Here is a 24,264-nt window from a genome sequence, read left to right on the forward strand (position 1 = left end):
CTTCTATTGAAATTCCGAACAAAAGTGCCAATGTATGCTAATGTCCTAGGGTAAAGTTGTATGTGTGATGTGGGGATCTGAGTCTTGAGCCAGCAGGGCCCTTTAAGATGTGCTTAGATTTAGGCACATAGAGTAGTCACATTAAGCTGGATTTGCAAATGTACTTAGGTGCCTAAAGATGCTGACAGGTGACTATTAGGATTTTCAAAACCACCTAAGCAGGCATCTCTCTGCAACTTTAGGCACCTAAATCTCTTTGATAATCTAGCCCTTTAACTCTAATGGAAAGACTCGTACTTAAGTATGCATTTAATTGCTTTGCTGGGTTTGGGCCTTATCCCTGAGGAATTAGGGTGAAGCCACCCAATCCGTGACTTGGAATAAACATATTTTTACATACAGCACATTTATTGCATGAGTGAGTACACCAGGGGTTGGCAACCTTCAGTACATGACACATCAGGGTAATCTGCTGGGGATTACCCTGATGGGCTGCGTGCTAAAGGTTGCTGACTCCTGGACTACACCATTACAGTACAAACACCCCAACTCTTCTAAAAAGATTTTAATTCAGCAACACGCATTTGCACACGGCTCTGCAATGGAATATACAGAAACAAACACGTATAAAATGACAACTTTTAATAAAAAAGTTAGTCAGCAGCAATGGACATACATAGATTTTAATTGTCAAATAGTTTAGTTATTCCCTCTAAGGCACTGAAAGTTCATAGATGTTTATAGTTTCAATCATTTTGTATAAATAGGTTATTGATACTTGCATAGGAATAGGACATCTTGGCTTCATTAAACAAAGATATACATACAAATGTGTATAAAAGTGATTTTCCCCCCACCCCATTATCTTCCATGAATTCATCAATGGGGGGTGTTTTTTTTTTTTTTTTTTTTTTTTTTAAACCCTTAAAGACCTGGAAATTGGTCCTGCAATTGTTAATCCTGTAAGTGTCCCCTGTTGAAGTTAATGGGACTACTTGCCTGTGTAAGGATTACTCATGTGAGTAAGGGCTGCAGTGACCTTCCAGCAGAAGTAGCAAGTATGTCAAACACAAGTGAAAGATATTTACAGTCTGTGCAAGTAGCATTTTCTACGCTTATTGATTAAGGAGGTCTGTCTCGGAAGCAATAAACATCAGAAAGGCACTGGGGCAAACATTAGCTGGTGTCTATTACAACTTTTTTTTTTTTTTTTTCTTCCAGTTTTAGATCTCCTCTAAACAGCGGTGCTGTAATAGATGAGTTCTTGTGAGGAAGGGAAATGTTAGTGGGGATTGAGGGTAGAACGAGCGCTTGCAGCTTGGAACTGCAATCAGGAATTTAGTGCACAAATAAGTCTGTTCTCAAGTTTTCCAGCTCATACAGCAAAAACCTCCCTTCTTGTGCAATCATTTGGTTGGTTTTCTAACTGTAAACAAGTGCCAGCTACTTCCAGTATTATCCCCCACAAATAACAATCATAAACGTGTTTTAGTTCCAATAAATGTTACTCAGCCATATAAAGTAAGAGGGAATTGATATTGAAAGGGAGTTGACTACTTTACACAGTTTATCAAATCTAAAGTGAATTAAAAATGATATGGTGGGATTCTCTAATTTATACCAGTCTTACAACTAGAACTCCATTGACTTCATTATTTACACCAGGGAAAGTGAGAAGAGGAAAATCTGGCCTGACCTAATTTTTGGTTTCAGCCACTGATGTAGCTGCATCAGTGTAGCTGAAGTGATACCCTAAGGCCATGTCTACACTACAGACCTTACAGCGGCACAGCTGTACTGATGCAGCTGTGTTGCTGTAAGACTTCCCGTGTAGCTGCTCTATGCCGACGGGAGAGATAATTAAACCACCCCCAACGAGCCGCGGTAGCTATATTAGCAGGAAAGCGTCTCCCACTGACATAGCGCTGTCCACCGGCACTTCTGTTGGTTGGGAGGGTGTTTTGTTTTTTTCCCCCACACCCCTGAGCGACACATGTTTCACCAACAAAAGTGCTAGTGTAGACATAGCCCAAGAGATTGTATGTCTACACTTAAAATGCTACAGCGGCGCTGCTGCAGCACTGCAGTGTAGGCATTCCCTATGCTGACAGGAGAGGTTCTCCTGTCGGGGTAGGTAATCTACCTCCCTGAGAGGCGGTAGCTAGGTCAATGGAAGAATTCTTCCATCAACCTAGTGCTGTCTAGACAGGGACTGAGGTTGGCTTGACAATGCTGCCCAGGGGTGTGGATCTTTCCCATCCCTGACTGTGGTAGTTAAACGGACCTAATTTTCTAGTGTATACCAGGCCTCGGTACGAATGCAATCCAGTGGTGTAAACCACAACTGACCCTGGTGCAGCTTATCTTGGTTTCAAGCAAGTCATGGTTTACACTGGTCCACTGCATCTACACTAGTTGTTTGCACCATGGCAGCCATATTGGAGGCTACAAACCCCAGTGTAGGGCTCCAGCATATTACTTGTACAAGCTAAGGATAGGGGTTCATGAGTTTTAATTAGTGAAGCCCAACTCATACTATTCCATGTTTGAAGCCTCTCAGGAAGGAAAAGAGGCTCCCCTCATGGAGCTTCTATTGCACTCTGCTCAGGGTGAATGGTTTGTGGCTTTATGGACTGATCATAAGGTGCAACTCCTAGCTGTATAGTCTGAGGATCTCCGAAGAAGGTAAACTTCACCCTTGTAGATCCTGCTCATTCATGTAGAGTGGCACACAATGTGTACCATTGTGTGCCACTCTAACACACACACGTGGATGCCACTAGGCTCAAGTTGGGATGTGCATTTCTGATAGGGAAATACACAACTCGATCCTGGAAGTATTTAGTGCCTCTCAGAATTAAGCCCATTCAGGACCCGTAGAGTGTCAGTGCTGAAGACACATACAGAGCTCCCTTTTTGTAAGCGAGGCCCTAAAATTTCCCTTTATCCCATGTGAAAGATATGGCTTCCAGGAACAGCCATAAAAGGGTGGGGTGGGTGGGTGGAGGAGAGAAAAGTCCCATCTGTTTTTCCAGTCCAGCCAGTTCTCACCTGACTTGCTTTTATAACAGTAACATTTACCCATTTTTAAAAAAATGAATATTGGAGCTAGTTAAAAGCTGATCAAACTTTTTGAACAAAAAAAAAAAGCTTTTGAATAAAAACTGGAAAAATCCATTTCTGCTTTAAAAATGAACTGGCTTGTCAGTGATTGAAAACCGTAAGTCTTTTCACATTCATTTTTGTTTAATTTTCCTTTTTTGCCCCTGAAATTTTTCAGGGGGGCAGAGAAATGATTTCCCAAGCAGCTCTAATGAATGCCTCTTTAAATCCCTTACTGATGCCTGTTAAATACCCTGCTCTTAAAAATTAAAGGGGAGACTTTTCAAAGGCACAAAGGGCAGTTAGATCCTAACACCTATTGATTTTCAAAGGGATTTAAGTCACCCACTCCCATTTGTACCTTGAAAACCTCCCCCTAAAGCTAAAAATCTCTTGGAGTTTAACAAACCTTGTAACTTTCAAACCGCTAGAATAATATAGCTGAAAAGTGCACTCTTGCAGCTGGACACTACAGTCCTGTCTTGAGGGCCCAATCCAACAAGATCATCTTCCACCAGGGTGACCAGACAGCAAGTGTGAAAAATCGGGACGGGGGTGGGGGGTAATAGGAGCCTATATAAGAAAAAGACCCAAAAATCAGGACTGTCCCTATAAAATCGGGACATCTGGTCACCCTATCTTCCACTGACATCAATGGGAGTTCCATGCACGAAGGGCAAGCAGGAACAGATCTATAATCCAGGCAACATTCCCACTGAAACTAGGACTGAGTAAAGATAGCAGGATATGGCCCTAATTTACTTATGTCAAATAGTGCCTACAGTGTGTTTATGGAAGGTAATGACACCATTACAATTCCTTCTAGGTAGTCATTTTTAAGCTTCTTACCAAAAAAAAAAAAGTCACCTCAATATAAATTTTAAAATACATTTTGTTCTAAATACTTTTTCACGCTTGAATTTAAAACATGATTTAACATCATAATACGTGAAATCTCCACTTGCAGCTACATTAATAGAGAACATCTGACTCCAGGAGAAAAATCACTTCTAGTTATGTTGTTCTGTGCATTAATTCCAAGTTCCCACAGCTGTAAATCCATTGTGCTCCATGTCATAAATAAGAAATTGCATGATGACAGTTAAAATTCAAAAGCACTAATGTTTCTCTTTGCCTCTTCTTTTTTTTTTTTTTTTTTTTTTTTTTTTTGTCTAAGCGTAGAGTTTTTTGCCTCTAACAGAAGTTAACGTGCAGTGATGTTATAACTGCTCCTGCTGATGTATTTATGGTAATATTAAAAAAAAAAAAAAGTAAATACAAGCAAATATAACAGATGTTGCTATTTGGTAAATAAAACAAGAAATAACTTCGATTGATTCTGAAAAAGGCTGCCGCATTTGTGGTGTTAAACTACTCCTCCTCCCCTGCACCTTGGTTATTCCATTACTTTGAGAAGAAATCTTAAATTAACTTTAAGAACACAGCCAAACACTGCCCTGATTTGCATTGTATACAGTCCCAATTGAAGCCAATTGACTTGCAGAGTGTAAACCCAGCAGAGTTTAGCCCATAGAATAAATATAGAAGAACTCCCTTGTATTTCTTGCGTTCTAGGTTTTGGTCCCTTTCAACCATAAAAAACCGTTACAGATTGTTCCCAGAGCTAAACCACTTAACATCTTGGCACTTGGTTGTTTTTAACTTTGCAACAATAGGCACTGTTCACTCCTCTCAATCTCCGCTTTTTATTCTGTAATCAAGCAGGAATAGCGATGAAAGGCTAGTCACAGCTTCTCCCCATGGTATCAGTGTGGTGGCATGTGATGATTCACAAGGGGTGTGTTTGATCCAAGAAAGCCCAGCCTCTGCTTATTTTTTCTTTGTTCTGTCATCTAAGGTGGAAAGGGAGATAAAGATGAGAGGTTTTTGACTATTATTTAGCAGCAGCACATGCAATTACAGTGCAACAGCATTAGAAGGGCATTTTTGCAAAGTACATGTAAGCAAAATAACTGCAATTTTTTCATCATTAAAAACGGAGTACAGGATTTCTTTGACGCATGAGATTGTGTCATGCAAAGAATGGACTTGCGTGTGCGTGAAGGGGGTGGGAGAACAGGTATAGGCTGTAACTTCAGAGAGCTGAGCTAAAACAATTTCAACTAATTTGCAGCTATTTCCTATACAAAACTGAACAAAAAAATGTGACTGCAATAGTGTGTGTGTGTGTGTGTGTGTGTAATATATATATATATATATATATATATATATATAAAAACATTATAATTTTGCAGTCATATTATCTAGTAACTGGATTCCCCCTACCTGGCTGTTAGGGTTTCAAAATTCAATTTCTTGCTTACCTGTTCTCTAGTTGTGTTAATGGAATAAAAACTCTTTCCAGAACCATATCTGTGCACCTACCCTAAGCTTTATTGAGTCAGGAATAAAACCTTTCTGAGACAAAAGTCTCTTATACAAAAGGGTCCTGACCATGACCCAAGACAAAATTGAGTTCTCTAAGCATGTGTTCATATGTCCATTTTCTACCCAGCTCAAAAACACTTACCTGTTCCTTGAGCTCAGCAAGCTGACTAGACAGTTGTTTTACAAGACTCATGGTTGACTCCAACTTTTCTTGCAGGTTTCTAATTTCATTTTGCTCATTGTCACCTTCACTGCTAACCAGGGACATGGCTCGCATTCGAGGGAACCAGTCCAAATTCTTCTCCTACATGTGAATATATTTTAAAAAAAATTAATCTGGGTTTATCTAATGCTATTAGTCTGAAGTTCTAGAAAGAGAATCATTCGGGTTTCTACTGCGTTTGATGCACAGCACGAGCGATTAAGAAACATTAAAACAGGAAATTACAATATTTTACACTATTAAATGTTTTCTGTCTGCAAAGAAAACAGGTAGGGAAAAATCCTGGCTGCACTGAGGTCACTGACTAAATTCTCCTTGACTTCAATGAGGCCAGTTTTTTCATCCCAAGAAAGAAACAGATATTGCCTTCTTATCCTTGAAATCCAACCTTTATGTATACTCACAGTCTATAAATATAGACCAATGCTCACCCTTAGGGTGGCACAGAGGAATGCTGCGGGTGTGGGGAGTGCCGCGTGGCAGGGCCAGGGCCAGCCCCCATGGGGGGCAGGGAGGGCGCACCATGCTTCTAGCCCCGCTCCACCCCCACCCATACTCCTCCCCTAGCCCAGTTCGGCCCTAAGTCTTGCTCTGCCTCCAGGCCCAGATCTGCCCACTCCCTCTCCACTGCCAGGCCAGTTCCAAACCCAGACATGGCTCCAATCTGCCCTCAGCCAGGCTTTGCCCTCATTCCTTCGCTGTCCCCAGACCAGCTCCTCCCCCATCCCCAGTTCTGCCCCCAGCTCTGCCGTCAGCCCAAACTCCTCTGCTGAGGAAGCCTTGACTGTGCAGTAATGGAGGGGGAAGGGTGCAGACAGATTCATTTACTGGTAAGGGGGGGGGGTGACTGAAAAAGTTGGAGCACCACTGATCTAGACACAGTAAAAAATGTAATGAGTGGGATATGGAAGATGGGGTGGAGTATCATAAAGGGTATTTTTGAGCATTCATTTGGGATGGCTGCACTGTTCTTGAGTATGCATGCAGGATATAATGGATGGGGGGGGGGGGGGAATAATGCCCTGTGTGGGGAATGGGAAGAGGAGCCCAAGAAGTCCTGCAGTTTTAGAGCAGGATTACAGTCTAGTGTTCCTTAAATGGGAAACTGGTTCTCGTGTCTGGTGGCATGTCACATCACAGGGGCTCTGTCTTCCACACACAAGTAGGTTAGATCAAAGCCGTACCATCTGGCAGCAGGTAAGTGTAGTGGTGTGCATGTGGCACCTTTTTAAAGGACAACAAGATGTGCTCTAGAGCATGTTCCTTCCAGGCTCCCATTATGCCCTGCAGTAGCAGGATGCCTTAGGGACCCTCCACCCAGCTAGATCTATTTCCCCAGACAGATGAGAGCTGCTTACTCTGGAACCTAAACCAACCCAAGATGCTCTGGAGCCCAGAGCTGTCCTGCTTATATTGTTAGGTTTTGCTCTTTGAAGAACATGCAGGTGAAGGGGAACGTAGCCACAGACTCTGCTAGTCTACTTTTATTTTGATTGCACCATGAAAATCTAAAAGTAAACTTGAAACCCTCAGGGTTTTTTTTCCCTCTACTTAATCTGTGGTTTCTACTAAAGTTCTGTCCAGCTGTTCCTGGTCCTGTCACACTAAAACTACAAAATACAAAGGGAATAAGACTGTGCAGCTTCATTACATTTTGTAATACATAGCTGTCAGTCACATATGCTTGTGAAATGTAGCCTTCCCTGGTTCTGTGCTTTGTAAACGTAGGGTTCTCATGATGATTTATTGTGCATGTACAATTCACTTTTCTGTGGATGGTAATTCATTCAAATCACAATCTTATTTCACCAGCTTTGTTGGTGAATTTTTTAATTGAACACAGATTGCATGGTATTTTCAGTTCCATGATTCTGGTGTATACACTTACGATTACAAGATTAGAATATTCATGGAAAATTAATGTTAGTATTCAAAGAACTTCAGCATATGCTATAACTGAAAGGACAGTCTTGTACTTAAAATCAAGCTCATGTGAAAGTGCACTGCTGGACTGGTGCCTATCTTTGCGAATACATCTGTCCATAAACTTGTCTGACAGAATATTTGCAGAACGCAAATTCAAAAGTGGGGCAGCAAACACCACTGAAGCTACTTCCGTTTCGATTGGAATATTCCTGGAAAACTGTCATATTTTTATCTGTTCGTGTCTCTCACTTGAAGAATCTGAGATTACGAAACACAATACTGCATTATCGTAGAAGACAGCAAATAGATGTGGTACCTACTCCCTTTTGCTAAGGCTGAGCATCAAGGTAAACTTTCTTGACCAAGGTTAGCAAGATGGGAGTCATTTCAGACTTGTTGCTCTTGTACTGCTGAGCATTGATGTCAGTGTTGTGACATGCCCATTGTTCTTCCTATTCTCTGCTTCTCCAAAATACAATCCTTTCTTTGGTTTGTCTCTTTTTTTTTTTTTTTTTTTTTAAAGTGGCTATTGGGTTTGTTTTAGGGCAGTTTTTTTCATGGTTTTTAACCTATGGAGCACTGCAATAGTCACAGGAACATGATATATATTTGAAATAATTTTTGGTGCTGGAAATGCTAGGGTATAATTTCAGTCTGCCTGTTCTATGCCCCCATGCCAACTTGCTCCCCTACCCTCTAAAAAGACGACTTGTTTTTTTTTGGGGGGGGGGGGGGGGCTGAAGTACATGGCACTCTGCAGTAGCTGAAGATTGGGCAGTGGTCCCTACGGGTCCTTTACTGAGCAGCTCTAAATCACTTCAGCCTCAGGATCAGTGAAAGTGGGCTAAGAGCCCCTCCTCTCCGGAGTTTTGCTTCTACCGTGTGCCAGCCCTGGCCAGTAAAGCTGTGGAAAAACTCTTAACAAAACCTATTTCAGCTGGCTGTAGCTTTAATTACAAACTAGGAGACTTGGACAAAGTCAAGCCAAAAAGTCGGTTGAGGACCAAGAGCTTGGACTGTTGTGAGAGGACCTGAGCCAGCTGATGCATTTGCATGGAAAAGTGACCCTGTGAAGTGAAACTGTTGACTTTTTTGCACAGCACTTCCTGGCAGTCCAAGAAGTGATGAGTCAAACAACTGAACACAGGTCTCTCATTTGGCAGTTCAGAGCTCTATCTACAGAGCAGGCAGAATATTGCTCTTTGGCTGCTGACCACACTCAGAGGCTAATGTTACCCTGTCCACAGTACAGTCAAACTGTGCATTTTTGTATCACCAAACTTTAAGTGGATTTGGAATTACATTCTATTCCACCAATCACTTATTTATAAATATATGCTTTGAATAGGCTGAATCTCATAACACATGCGGTTATTAAATTCCCTTGCTGAATTGTTTACTTCTGTTGGTCAATATTAACTCACTTTCTCGGTGCACTGTGAATTGCAAAGTTTTATCACAAGATAGTGTGAAAAGATGGTCCAGGGCATGGATGCTGCCTTATTCTGTGATGCTATAGTGCTCCATACTGACAGCACTTGCTAATGGAGACTAAATAATGCATCACAAGACTCTAGCAGATTTCAAAATGCAAATTGCAGAGGTTTCTTTGCAGACAGGGTTTACAGCGAAATTTCTACGCAGTTGCAGGAAGACTGGCACACTGACTGCTTATCTACGTTAGAGTTATCAATTGATTGCTTGCCAGCTAACTTTTTTTTTGTAAAGGCTAGATAGGTCCCTGACATTTGCTCTGGGACATCAATGTCTCTGGAGCTCAGCCTAAGGTTCACCTTGACCAGCTTACACATCTTAAAACTACACCTTTGCCCTGTCTACACTAGGAGTGAAATCTAATTAACTTGAATGGGGGCAGGATTTCATCCTAGGACTTTAAAACTAGTATCTCTCATGCATTAGCTATCACTTATTTTAAAAAATATACCTCTCCCCTTAGTATGGACAAGCTCTATAGGCTATATCTACATAGACTTTTACCTCCATTTAAAGATTGCCAGTTAACATGTCTGTAACAGCCAGTGGGGACACTGCAAACATTTGTTCCAGGCTACAACTGTTTGTGCTTTAGCTTAGGGCTCAGCTTATGATTGGCAACAAATTAACTTGAGATAAAGTCCAATGTAGGCAAACTCAGAGAGCGTAAACTATATGGCTGGAAAGTCTGAACCATCTGTATCTGGCTGGGCAGCAGAGGGACAACTTAAGAATTTAAACATGGTTTCTTAAACAGGGCTGAATTCAAGCCAGGTTTCTGCCAGTGTTTTACCACTTGCATTGTGCTCGGGCCTAGGAGATCCAATCATGGACCTGTACAAACAGAATGAAAAGCTTATGTGTCCTAGGGAGCAGGGCCCATGTAAGTGTGTGTGTGTGCGCCCAGGTGCTGTGATCCTGGGGTGCAATGTCAGCCAGGCAGGAAGGCTGCTGGGGCAGAAAGTAGCTGCAGCCTCCACTCCCTCAGTTGTTCAGCTCAGCTGAAAAAAGCAGGTGGTGCTATCCAAAGAAATTGTGCACGAGCAGGACAGACACTTGACATGGTGAGTCAGTAGTGCGTCTCGGCCCCCTCCCAGCAGTGCTTCAACAGACATTACTGCTGCCCTGTCTTGCTGAATCCTTCCATGGGATGGAGGCACAGTTGCTTGCTGGGACTGCAGATTTTGACTGCAGCCCCATGGGCTCTGTAGAGTTTGGAGGCATTGCTACTTGCCTTGCTTGAGATGCCTCCAGCCCTTTCCCTTAGAGGAAATGTATTCAGAAGAAGCTCTGCACATTTGCCCTCATGAAGCTTTTGATACATTTTTCTCCCTCCTGTGGCTTATTTGGTGGAAATAGAGTTGGGGCCTTGGTCCTCACTTGGGGAAAACTTTGGCTTTTTTTTGTTTTGTTTTTTAAAGACTTCAATAGGAGAAAAGACTGCAGGGATTTAACAAAGCACAGACACTCTGGGCAAAGTCTTTGCTGAACCATTCCTCTGTGCAGCCAACTGGCTTCAGCTGAGCTCTCCCGCTGAGCTGAGTCCTTGCCTCCTGAGTAACTGGAGGGGGATAGCTCTGGTTTAGCGGGATAGAGGAGAGGGAGGGGGGAGAGAGAGACAGAGGTGTAGCGAGTGCCCTCCGTACCCTCAGACCGGAGGGGGCCCTGCAAGGAAGGGGGCCCCTAAAAGTGGCAAAATAAATACTGCATTCCAGTTTCTGCCTTGTAAGGAGCCCCGCCCTGACATATGGTCGGAGGGGGCCACCGTTCGGAGCGGGCCACGTTCTTTGTTGCTACGGCCCTGGAGAGAGATCACCAGCAATCAGCAGGAAAGACTGGGCTGAGCTTTTAAAAACTAGAGACCAGTGAGAGAAAATTGGCAAATGCATAGGGCAGGGGAAAACTTAGAAAAAATAAAGCCAGTTTAATGGGTGTTTTCTGACTGCCTTAACCACAAGTTTGGAGTGTCATGTCAGTCACGTGCAATATGCCTTTTATTGCACTGATGTGCCTGGGAAGCAGGTGGCATGGTTCTTAGCTTTTCCCGGACCGTGATCCCAAGTTACAATAAAAAGCTGAGACCCTCCCCACCCATCTAGCTAGAGAGGGAAAGTGGTTGTGGCTGGTTTGTGGGCATAACCCACATCCTTGGGATATACCCACAGTCTAGTGGTTAGAGCATTACATTGGGGAAACTGGCTCTAAGGGTCTAATGCTTATTTCAGCATCCTGGACAAGTCATGTGTCATGATGACCATTTTACAAAGGGTTATTTATTTACCTCCTAGGGCTACAGTGAAATAAACAAAGTGTTTTGAGAGACAAATACTTGACTGACCTTTGCACTTATCTAGCAACAACGTATTTCCAGTAGAGACAGAGAAGTGTTGTTACCATTATACAAGGCACTGGTGAGACCTCATTGGAAATATTGTGTCTAATTCTAGTTTCCCATGTTTAAGAAAGATGAATTCAAAACGGAACAGGTGCAGAGAAGGGCTACTAGGATGATTAGAGAAATGGAAAACTTACCTTATGAGAGGAGACTCAAAGAGCTTGGCTTGTGTAGCCTAACCAAAAAAAGGCTGAGGGGAGATATGATTGCTGTCTATAAATACACCAAGGGATAAATACGATGGAGTGAGAGGAATTATTTAAGTTAAGTGCCAATGTGGGCACAAGAACAAATGGATATAAACTGGCCATCAACAAGTTTAGTCTTGAAATTAGGTGAAGGTTGCCAACCATCAGAGGAGTGACGTTCTGGAACAGTCTTCCAAGGGGAGCAGTGGGGGGGAAAACCTAACTGTCTTCAAGACTGAGCTTGATAAATTGTGTGGAGGGAATGGTATGAGGAGACTGCCTACAATGGCATCGGCGACTGCTAGCAGCAAATATCTCCAATGGCTGGTGGAGATGGGGAGTCTCTGAGTTACTACAGAGAATTCTTTCCCAGGTGTCTGGCTGGTGGATCTTGTGCTCAGGGTCTAACTGATCACCATACTTCTCGTCGGGAAGGAATTTATCCCCAGGGTCAGATTAGCAGAGACTTTAGGGTTTTTTTGCCTTCCTCTGCAGCATGGGGCACGGGTCTTTTGCAGGTTTAAACTAGTGTAATTCTAGTGTGGATTCTCTGTACCTTGATGTCTTTAAATCATGATTTGAGGACTTCAGTAACTCAGCGAGAGGTTAGGAGTATATTACAGGAGTGAGCAGGTGAGGTTCTGTGGCCTGCGATGTGCAGGTCAGACGCGATAATTGTGGTGGTCCCTTCTGGCTTTAAAGTCTGAGGTCTATTACAGTAGTCTTTGTAATGTTCGCTACATATTAGTCAGGTATGCTACATTGCTGTGCTATAAGTATTTCACTGTTTTAGGGGCATACTAATTAGTTGATATTGAAGGGGCATCATGATGCTGTATGGGCAAAGCCTCTTACAGCTTTAGGTACCCAATGCTTTCCTGCGTCTAACATTATACAGTCATAAACAACTCTCCAGTTGTGTACTCCTGTGGTGAAATCCTGGCTTCGTTGCAGTCAGTGGGGCCAAGGATTTCACCTTGGATCTATATTTATGATTAGAACCATTATTAGGAAATACTGCTGGGGAATGATCCATCAGATGTCTCGCAGCATGAACACAAACTTCAGGCAGTGCAGGTTTCAGTTAGACTATGATCTATGCTTCAGATATAGATCTGCAAGTCCCTTTCACACCTAGATATAGGCCCTTATAGCACCCTGCTTTGCTCAAATTCCCAGGCATGTTTAAGGGCAAGATATGGTCCTAAAATCTCTAGTTATAGAGCTCCTACAGCCAATGTAGAAAAAGGGAGTGTAAATCTTTAAACTGTCTTGTGTATTATGCCATAGTGCTATAACCATTTTGTGATTTAATCAGTCAATAATTTGTCTCAGTATATGATTCAGCTAATCCACCATTTGATAAACATTCACCCTAAACTACAACCAAAATAGCTTTCTGCAAATCCTGTTTGACACTTTAATGTTAAGACTGTATTTGATAAGCAATCTGCCCTCTGTAATATAGAGAAGAGAATTCCAAACTGTTAAGCATCTGTATGCAGTGAGAATGATAACTCAAGGAAAATAAACCTCAGCAATTACAGATAAATCTTTATACTAATGGTTGGAGCTACCACTATGCTGATCCATTCTGTATCTTCACAGCATGGGCAGGGGGAGAGAGGGGAAAAATAGAAATATTTTTGTCACAAGAGAGAGGTTGCAATTGACACCTAGAATTGCAGTCTGCTTTACTAACTTCACTTGATTAAATATTTTTTTGTGGACTATAGTGGAGTATAGCCTTGATTCCAAAATACCAAATGCACTGCATGACTATTATCCAGGCATTTCAGTGTGGTGTTGTGTGACTTTGTGCATGTGTGACAGAAAAAGTGTTTGTGTGTGTGTGTTTTTGTTTTGTTTTGTTTTAAAGAGCAATAGCAAGCATGCAATAGCCAGGATTTTCAAAAGTGAGTGCTGGATGCCTCTGTTTTTGGCCCAACTTGACATCTTAACAGGCCTAGATTTTCAAAGGGAAGGTGCCCAGCAATTCCTGAAAATCAGGCCCCTTTAAGGTTGGGGCACCCAAAAATAGAGACAACCAAAATCACTTTTGAAAATCTTGGCCATCGGGTGCAGTATTAATCATACAGTATTTCCCTCCCAAAGCAGTATTAAGTTAGAACTTTTCTGTCTACTCTCCTCTGCATGTGGACTGCTCCAGTTACTGTGCTTTGTAGTTTGCTCTACCCCAGTACATTTGTTCTAACCAGCCCTGCATTCTTGCTACTTGTTTCATTTCTAACTGCCCTCGTATCCAGCTATGGGCCAAATCATACTTGCTGCTGCTGTCAGTGGAGGGTAAGAAGGCAGTAGCTCTGCATGGGGCTGGGGAAGAAGAGGGCACCACCCTCTGAACCACTGTTCACGCTACTTCTTGACACCATGGAAGCCCCTGTATAGGTGCTACACAAAGCTGAGGATCTGCAGGTTGGGAAAGAATGCGCTGGGGATGTGCCAGGGGACTAGCCACTCCCAACAGCGTTGTTCCCCCTTTAATTCTAAGGGGTTACCCTAACTCAGGCAGGGAATATCTATACTGCATGCCCCTTAGGGTGGTGTGTAGAGTACATACACTGCATGCCCTCCTAGCACACATATAAATAGCAAGGTAGACAGGCAAGTAAAGATATGCCTGAACCCTTGTGGTATGTACCCTACGTGGCTCTCTCCATGCCCAAGCAGAGTCTCCCATGTGTAACCTGCTATCCTTAGCAGTATAATGTTCTGCTAACTCCCTGCTGATGGAGCCTTTCCTGGAAGCAGGGCGAGACTCTGGCAGGGGGAGGCAGTGAGGAAAGGCTCCAGCAGCCTTTCACTGATGTGTGTAGCTACAGCCTGCTCTTCACTGCAGCATGTAGCTATGCATACGCTATGTGCTGTGCAGGGTGGACGTACTTAAAGAGGTTTCCGACCAATGGTCTGACACCATACCTCCCACTACTATCCTCATGATGGGGGTCCAGGACAGAACTGGGGCAAGAATTCATGGCACTGTGGCTTTGTCGCGCTCTGCTGCCATGGAGGCTGGGAGGAAGCCTCTGTGAAAATGAGTCATAGAATCATAGAATATCAGGGTTGGAGGGCCCTTAGGTGGTCATCTAGTCCAACCCCCTGCTCAAAGCATGACCAATCCCGAGAGAGATTTTGGCCTCAGGTCCCTAAGTGGCCCCCTCAAGGATTGAACTCGCAACCCTAGCTTTAGTGGCCAATGCTCAAACCACTGTGGCTCTGTATTGCAGTATTTTATCATCTTCATCCACTGCCTCAAGAGAGCTGTGACTGATGCTTATGCATTATGAATACATTCTGTTTTACCCTCCTCTCCCACCCTCTGTCTATTCTTGCTTCTTGTCATGATCCTAAACTTTCTGATCCAGGGCTTGCTTTAATGACATGTTTCTACAGCACCTAGCACAGTGGGGCCCTGAACCTCTACTGGGCTACTGTACCAATCACAATCACACGAGGCAGTGGCTTTACTGAATCTATCCATTCCTTGTGTGGGCAAACATTTCACCACTAATTATGCACCACTTTGAAATACCCTGTCCTCCTCCTCAGTGCACACTCCTCTACTCACCATTTTTGTACTGGTATAATTAAGTCAGTAAAGGGTGTAACTTTTTTGCTAAAGTAGTTCTAGCCCTACAACAATTCTTTGGATATTGGAATGGAGAATGTGTGTGTTTATAAAATTTGCAGGTGACACAAAACTGGGAGGGGTTGCTAGCACTTCGGAAGACAGGATCAGAATTCCAAACTATCTTGACAAAGATGATGAAAATAGGAAAGAAAAATCAAATGCACAAAATGGGCAACAACTGGCTGGCGGTGGTAGTACCGCTGGAAAGAATCTGGGGGCTACTGTCGAGCATGAATTTAAACACAAGCAAAAAGCATAATGCAGTTGTGAAAAAGACTAATGTCCTTCTGGGCTGTATTAACAGGAGTATCTTATGTAAGGCGCAGGAGGTAACTGTCCCCCTCTCCTGGGCACTGGTGAGGCCTCAGCTGGAGCAGTGTGTCCAGTTCTATGCACCCCACTTCTAGAAAACAGCCAAAAGAGATGAAAGGTTTAGAAAACCTGACATAAGGTTTTAAAAAAAGAAAGTAAAAATGTTTAGTCTTCAGAAAAGACAACTCTGGGGGACCTGATCAACAGTCTTGAAATGTTAGGGGCTATTTACAAAGAGGACTGGGATCAATTGTTCTCCATGTCCACTGAAGGTAGGATAAGTAATGGGCTTAATCTGCAGCAAAGGAGATCTAGGTTAGATATTAGGAAAAACTTTCCAACTATAAGAGTAGTTAAGCTCTGGAATAGATGTCCAAGGGAGGCTGTGGAATCCCCATCACTGGAAGCTTTTGGCAAGTGGTTGTCCTGCCTCAGCACACGGGGCTGCACTTGATGACTTCTCAAGCTCCCTTCCAGCCCTACATTTGTATAATTCTAACCCTTAGTGGAACTGCTTATTCCCCATCCTGTATGGGAATAGCTGTACTAGTATAAATATGTTCATACTGGTACACTGCATCCAGTGGGGTTGGGGGGAAGTCCAGCTTTAACTATATTGGTGTAGTTTTGGCAGCATAACTTTTACATACACAGAAGGCCCAAGTTCTTTCCAGATTCCCTTTCCTCTCCCATTTCCATCTTCTTACATCCTCCTCCTTCCTGTGGTGCATCTCCACAGAGTTCATTTCTCACTCCTCTGCTGTTGCTATTTCTCTACCTTAAACCTGAGGATTGATCACCTGTACATATCTTCATAACTCCCAGTGACCTCATCTGAATATAGAATTTGGCACTTAATAATTGCTGCTTCTTTTACATTCCTGAAGTTACTAGTAGATTGGACAAATACATTTACTTTGCACCTATCTACAGCTTTGTCAGGCATGGGGAGTGGGTATGTTTTGAGAGAAACACTTTGGATTAGAGTTAACTAAATTATTCTAAAATAATCCCTGGGTTTTATATACTAAGCAATAACATCTGGCCTAGACATTAGAGGACAAATGTATTTTTTTTTTTTTAAACCAGATGTTGGTATAAAACACAACCGTAAATCATAGCCTGTATGTGGACATTGTTACTACTAAGCAGAAATTTACTGTCTATTACATCTGAAATTGCATCTTTAGCCCTCTCTTTACTCACATGGATGTGCCTTCAATATTCTGGCATTAAATGCACATATCCTTAAATTCAGAGCTTTTTAATGTACCATTCATATGATTCACTTTAATTTAACTTTCTCACCAGAAAGAGGAAGAATAGGTAATGTGATGTGAATCTCTGTGTAAAAGTACATAGGGTTCTCGAATTGTCCTTTACACCTCAACTTGGTCCTGTTGTTAAATCATGTAGGTCTAATTTGTTAAATTCACTCCCCTCCACCCACTTCCAACAGAGCATTTTAGTGAATACATTGGATTGACTCTTAATATATATATTCTGCTTGTGCCATTCCATGCCATTCTTGCTCTTCACACACTACCATATTATTTATTATATTGTACTGAATATCCCGCTTAAAAAAAAAAAAATCATTGACTCAGTGCTCATGCAGGTGCCAGAATGAGAAGACTGGAGCCATGATTCAAACTTTCTCAGCTTTTGTGTAGATAACTGCTGTGCAAACATTCTGTACGCTATCCTTCTAATAGGTATCTCCTGTGCTCTGGAAATATCACAAAGGTAGTTTAGTCTCTATGTACATTCATTTGGTCCTTGGCCTTTCTGCAGGAAGTGCCAAAAACGTTTGCCAGCTAGTGTCAATGGAAGTACTGGTTTGGTATAGTTGAAGAAAGATCAGGTATAAAACCTTGCTGCTATCCACTATCCCACAAAAAGTTTTGAGTAGATCTTTTGGTTTCATACTTGTTGCATATGTATACACTTAACCTTAATTGTCTTGCCCAGTCAGTCTGCATTTTAAAGGTGAAAACCGATGGTACTTGTAGCCTCAGTTTGTTGTAGCAGAATCTCTAGGTAATTTAAAAATACAGCTGAAGACTTTTTTTGTTGGATACTTAAGGCCTGACTCTGTTCTCAGTTGCACAGGTTATATCTCAATTTGGAATAATGCCATTGCAATATAATTCCATTAACTGCAATGGCGTTATTCCAAATTGAGATACTCCCAAACACTGTTTAAAATCTGGATTTGAATTTTGGGTTTTAGGCCCATTTTGACATAGTGCACTATCAAATTTAAAATACAACACTTTTTTGAATTATTTAGAACTTTTTACTATATTGAACTTATTACAGAACTATAGTATTTTTAAAAAATATTCATCAGACATAGATATTCTAGTCTAACCAATCAAAGCAGAGAAGAAAATCCTGTGTTTACTTCAAACTTGATGGTTTAAAAAAGTGACACCAAACAACATGACAAACTTTAAACCATGCTGGGTCAAATTTTCAAATTGTGCAGGCCACTAGCCCATGTAGATTTTGTGCATTCATTTGCTGTATCCACAGGTCCCTGCATACAAATGAAGGCCAAAGAGAGGTCCCTTTGATGGTTTTGCCTAATATGCCTGCATTGGAGTAGATCCTGCAAGGCACTGGGTGTTTTCCTGTGACATACCAATCACTAACTTCAGGAGGTGCTCAGAAACTAGAAAATTTGTCTTGGGTTTAAAATATCAACTCACTCAAATCTTGAATGATGTTCTATTTTTGATGTTGTAAACATAGATCAATAAAAGAAAAACAAACCGTTACCTTGTGAATCTTTAGCTGCTGATACTGTTTAGCTCTCTTTCTGCAAACATAGGATATTTGAACTGTCTACTGCTCAGTTCTGTTTTAAAAATTACCAATATTTAAATACAGTTCTATATTGAACAATCCAGTCACATTTTCATGTTGAGAACAACCACCTGTTTAGTTTCACGTACCCAGAGTTATTCTGTTGGGAACTGCAAGTGAAATCATGACAAGGACATTCAAAACAGGAAAATCTTAATCCCATGTAAATAAAATACTGGACACAAAAAGGGGGTTCAATAAATATCATTTAAAGTTTCCTGTTTTGTTCTAGAGCCTCTTTAAAGCTATGATACCAAGTTTTCAAAACTGTAATGCAATTTCTGATCAACTGAATTTTGTAGGGTGACTGTAGTGGGTTCTATTACATATAAATTGTCTGCATCCAAATTGCAATCTGATATATACTTTTATCTCAAAATGCCCTCTGAGCCAATTGTGCTGGTAATATTGCAAGACTTCATGATGTGAAAAATACATCACTGTCATTTAAATTGAACAAAAAGGTTCCTGTTTCTGATACTGCGTTTTTAACCATCTTAACAAATTTTTGCAATAACTATTGTACACAACAAACATTTTACACTTTGTCCCACAGATACCATTTGCCAACCTGATTGATTTCTTTCTCTACAGGTAATCTGATTTCTACATGCTATATATCTTCTCCTTTATTAAAGATGATGTAATCTTAGCTTTTTATCATACAAACATCCACCAAACTAGAGAGAGAGGGGTGATTTCATGAACGAGCCTTGCAACCAAATAGAAAAATCTGACACACAACTCATAATACAGATCCTGAAAGATAAATGGTGCAATGAGACACAAGTTATTCAAATTCAGTAAGCATAAAACACAGAGAGATGATTTTGTATATTTTTTTTCTGCCCACAACAGAGAGGAAAATAAAGGATGTAATCTTGTTTAGTGCCAACTTCTGAAAATATAGCACTAGCACTGGGCCGTGATCCAAACCACCACGTATTACTCTCTCTGTCTTCGGGATAACTCCGAGACAAACCAGCTCTCAGGATGTTTATCCCATAAATTAGAATCACAATATAAACAAGTCTGCCTGTAACTATGCCCACCTCAGCCTACATCCTCCTCCACAGCCTTAAAGAAGAGGAGCTTTGCCATGTGTGGACGGTCTGCCTGAACTCTGGCAGATTGGGGGGGTGGGAGTGAGGAGAAGGGGATGCGAGTTCCCAAATAGAGGACCTCTCTCAGAGAATGTCAGCGGTGCGCTCTCCTGTATTTCTCATCGCAGAACCAGTCTTGAAGGCCTAAAGGTGAAGTAAGCCCCTTACAACCTGTTAGTGTTGGTCACTAGATAGGCACTGAAGTCTTTCAAATGCAGAGGAAATAATAGACAGCCTGGAATTGTGCCAGTCTACCACCAGTTGGACCAAAAAGACTAGTTGTTCATGGGCTATGTCAAATCACTGTTTCTGTTCCCTGGGGGGGGGGGGGGGGGGCGGAATCTCAGGACTGTTATTTTTAAAGAGTTCATTATAGCTGCAGGCAATGGGCTAACTTTTCTACTAGGAAGTGGTTTTGTTTTTTTAAAAACTCTTGGTTTGATTTCTTCCTGTGCCATGCTGCAAGGGAGGTGTGTGTATGTGTAAGACAAAAGCTATTTGCAGAAAAATTAGTATGACAGCTGTAGGTGAGCCTGATTGGATACTGGTCCCCTTAATGTCAATATAAAAGTTTATATTAACTTCAAAGGGAACAGGCCCTTTGTCTTAAATTCCAACAGCACATGGATAACTAATTTTGGATTTCTGGAAATAACTTGCATAAGTTTTAGCCACCAAAACCAGGCTTGTTTGGAGGTGGACTTAGCCTATGAAATCCCTCAATTTACCCTCCTGTATCATATTCTGGAGGGCCCACGTCTAATCAACTCATCATCTAGCCAAGCAGAGCTGTTCTGTCTCACAACACCAGGTCAGCAAACTACTTGTGGGTTGACTGAAAAACCTTGGATGGAAGTGGAAGATGCTTAGCATCTTGGAGGATAGGATCCCTGCACAGTAATGCGAACTTATGGACTGGTTATTTTAAGGGGAAAAGGTCTAGTACAAGGTGGGGGAATACCCCTAAAGAGTAACCTAGTTCAGTGGCCTCTCACTCTTGACACATGCTTGAACTGGATAACATCCTGCTAAACTGGGGAGATAGGGCCAAGTATACCTTTTTTGCATTTGGGGACCACATATTGCAACTGCTAGAGTCTGGTGCCTGATGAGTTCCCCTTCTCTCCCCTCCCCCCACCCCCAAGAGTTTCACTCACTCCTTGCAGAAATATACAACTAAATAGAGAAATGAGAGAATCTCCTGCTCTCAGACCACCTGAAACAAATCCTATAACTTTACTCACAGGTCTGATTCTATTAGGTTCTAGGACATGGGTTTGTGTATGCTAACTCTTTTCCTGTTTTGTAAGGCTCAAAACAAGCTATAAGTTAGAAAATTAGGTAGATTCCTTTAATTGCTTATTTTATGGAAACCCAGTGCATTTCCTTGGAAATTACCCTGTTAGTGAGACCTCAGATCTTATTTAACACCAGGATTTTGTGCTATTTGGTATAACTACTTTGGTAACTAATTACTCAATGTGGCATGCATCTTATCAGTCATTAAAAAGTAATTAAGCAAAAAGTTGAATGGCTTTCTGATATATACATAAGTCTCACTCTCTTACCACTGAGGCTTTGATAACATCTGTGGTTTTTTTTTTTTTTAATTTTATGGAAGAAGGCTGGCTTTCAAAGTAAAATGCATTATTAGTATCCCATAAAGCCAACGTAGGCCTGATCCAGCAGATGAATGATCCCATTAAAGTCAATGCATTACTGGATCAGGAACCTAGAGGTGCACTAGTATTTATGAGAATTGAACAACACAGCTTTTTTATATTGAGCCAGTCAAAGTGTCTTTCAGACCGGAGTTTGTTGTGCAGTATCACCGTACACTAAAAAGTTTCTCTGTTTCAGATGTAGGACTCTGTCTCAGCCATTGGATTGTGCTTAGCAATCGAAGAGTGTAATAAAATCTAGTGAGTGGTGTACAGAATTAACAGGACAACTACTGCCCCATGAGTTGAAAAAGTGATTGATAGGCTACAGAAATCCTGGAAGTCAAAGCTTTGAGTATTACTACCCAATGGATGTTACTTTAAAGCCAGAGGGGCCACTATCCCTGGCTATGAACTAAGCAGCCCCTTTAATATATATACTCTTATTACCAACTTAAATATAATTGGGAAGGAAAGAGCAGCTCTTCCCTTTCTCCACAACTACTTCTCTTCCACTGTGGCTTGCCTGGAGAACCCCATTCTTCTGGCTTTTGGGACATATTTTTTCTCTTTCTCCATCTATTTCAGTAACTTCCTCTTTAACTACTTCCTTTAAAGGGAAGTTTGTTCACCCTGCAGCACCTGACAACTGCCTTTGGGGCTCAATCCTCTCTGATGGCAGTAGTATCTGAGGGCACTTTTGAGGCCTGAAGACATAGGTGAGCAGCAGACACCACCAATTTGGTCAACTTAATCTACCCCCTTGACTCACTCACCACACCCTCACATATCATCTGAAAGTTTATTTTGTCTACTTTAAAATGAAGTATGATGGAGAGTTGTCACATGATGCTGTTACCATAGAAATGGGGATAAACAATTATACCAACATGTTAAAGGAATGTAGATATTTGAAAGTGGGTTTTTTTGTAATGACTTATTTCAAGGCATAAAACTAGATTTCTTTTGTGATGCTTTGAGGTCACAATCTAAAAGGTAAAATGAAAATCAAACAACAAATGTGTATAGGTAACAGTGAAATGCAATAGTGCTGGTGACATTTCTAGTCAACAGCATTGTTCATCATTACGGTCTCAGAGTGCATGAGTTACCACTCTTCATTGCCTTGGCATGTACAGTTTTGTGCAGGGAAAATTGTTCTGACAAAGACACAGTTGATTGTACAGTGACCCTTATTGGTATAGGCACAAATAAGGTCTTGTAGAAGCTCAGATGCCATTGGGCCCTTGAAGAATACAGGAAGTGGTTCATTAACATTTTTCCACCCATGCTGCAATGGTGATCCAATATCTAGCTTCCCCTATGTGCAAAGACATCCAATTCTTTGTTTGCCAAGATGCTCTTTTGACATGTTTTTCCAAACTGACCTCACATGGTGGGAGTTGGGCCGGTGACTTGAGCCTCAGTCTAGCCATCAAAAAAGTACAATCAGTTTGAGTCTCACTCTGGTCACACAGCACTGCTACCACATTCCTTGCTGCAGAAATAGGGGCTTGTCTGTCACTCTCTCCCAACTTAGCAAGATCTCTGAGGTGGTAAGCTTCTTCTCTTTTGACAACATCAAACAGGGATGACACAGACACATCCTGATAATGCACATACAGCAGAAACTATGTTGCAGAAGTCAGGAGTGAGTGCGTCACAAATTGCATGCACAGGTATGGAGTGGGAGTTGTCCATTGTGCTGGTAATGGTGCCTGTTTTTATCCATGGGTTGGGTGTTCCATTTTTGGGAAGTAGTGAACAGCAAGGATCAAAATATCTATCTCAGATGATCTAAAGCCATATCGGCACATACAGCATGCAGAAAAATCTTTGTCTGCTTGCTCATGAGTACTGTAGAAGTCTTGAGCTTCTTCAGTACCTCTACTGGTGATGGATTTTGCTACTTCACCATTGGCAAAACCTCCAGCAAGCTGGAGTCTGTTCTGGGTGTGCTCCTACACTCAGATGCATTTTTGAATGAAATATTCACACAAGAATTTTATAAGTGATTACTTGTTGGATGCCACATTTAGAAGCTTTTTCCATGGAGGCATAGGGCATCTACAATCACCTGGTATTTCTTGCATCTAACCTTAGATCCAGTACTGTCTTTCTGCAGTTTTCACATCTGTCAAAGAGGTTGATTACAAAATTAGCTTTGTCAAATCCTTACAGGACTTGCCTCAAGTACTCAGCAGCCAATTCGCTGAATGTGTGAAATTTGTCTCCAGCCATGGCATCTCTGCTGTACACTGCTCTTAGCTCACAGATTTTTCCAGTTGATGCCCTAATTCAACTTTGTCTATCTCATTATTCCTTAAGTATGGAGGAGAGGTATAGACACAAGTCCTACTGGGTGACTAAGAACAACTGCCATTGAAATATCACCTCTGCATCTTGCTAAGGAAAGGGCTCTGCGGAAAACAATTTCTGGAATGATCGCTCCTGTGATTGTCCCTTTCTTGCCAGACTTCAATTTGGTCATGTTGGCCATGTTAGCAAATGTTCTTTGATGCCAGATTTCTTGACTGGACTGAAGCAGCACCATGTCCCATCACAATCAAGTACACCTCTCAATCTGTCCACTTGTTCTTCACCAACATCTGCTGCTACATGCAAGCCACTAGATATGTTAATAAGTGCACCTGGATGTAACGCAGAGTCAAATGAGTTTATCACATTGTTGATAAGAGCTGTAACATGCCCTTCAACCCTCTTCAGGGCAGAGATGTGACTTTGCCTTCACTACTTCATGTCAGACCACTTCCTTCTCTCATAGCTTCTGCATATTCATAATATGAAGGTGAGTATTGTTATGTACTGGTCAGTGTTAGCAATAAGTGTCAGTGAAATAAAAGGCTGGTTTCTAGAATATTTCAAAGGCTAGTAGTGCATGCATAGGCAATTACAAACAAACTTTCTAGCAGGCAAACTAGGTGCTAC

General features: G+C 41.7%; 1 protein-coding gene across 3 annotated transcripts in view; it reads right to left on the minus strand.

Annotated features, from left to right (window-relative positions):
- Positions 1 to 625: 625 nt before the first annotated feature.
- Positions 626 to 24,264, minus strand: part of ITPR2 (inositol 1,4,5-trisphosphate receptor type 2) — a 352,852-nt gene continuing 329,213 nt past the window's right edge. For all 3 annotated transcript variants that reach the window (XM_054037167.1, XM_054037158.1, XM_054037175.1), the window contains 2 exons: positions 5,633 to 5,794; positions 626 to 4,955 (listed from right to left, as the gene is read on the minus strand). In XM_054037167.1, coding sequence (XP_053893142.1) covers positions 4,869 to 4,955; positions 5,633 to 5,794 — 249 coding nt within the window. In that variant the 3' untranslated portion in view covers positions 626 to 4,868. The remainder of the gene's footprint in view (positions 4,956 to 5,632; positions 5,795 to 24,264) is intronic.

This window comes from Malaclemys terrapin, chromosome 1 (assembly GCF_027887155.1).
Source record: "Malaclemys terrapin pileata isolate rMalTer1 chromosome 1, rMalTer1.hap1, whole genome shotgun sequence".
Lineage (NCBI taxonomy): Eukaryota > Metazoa > Chordata > Testudines > Emydidae > Malaclemys > Malaclemys terrapin.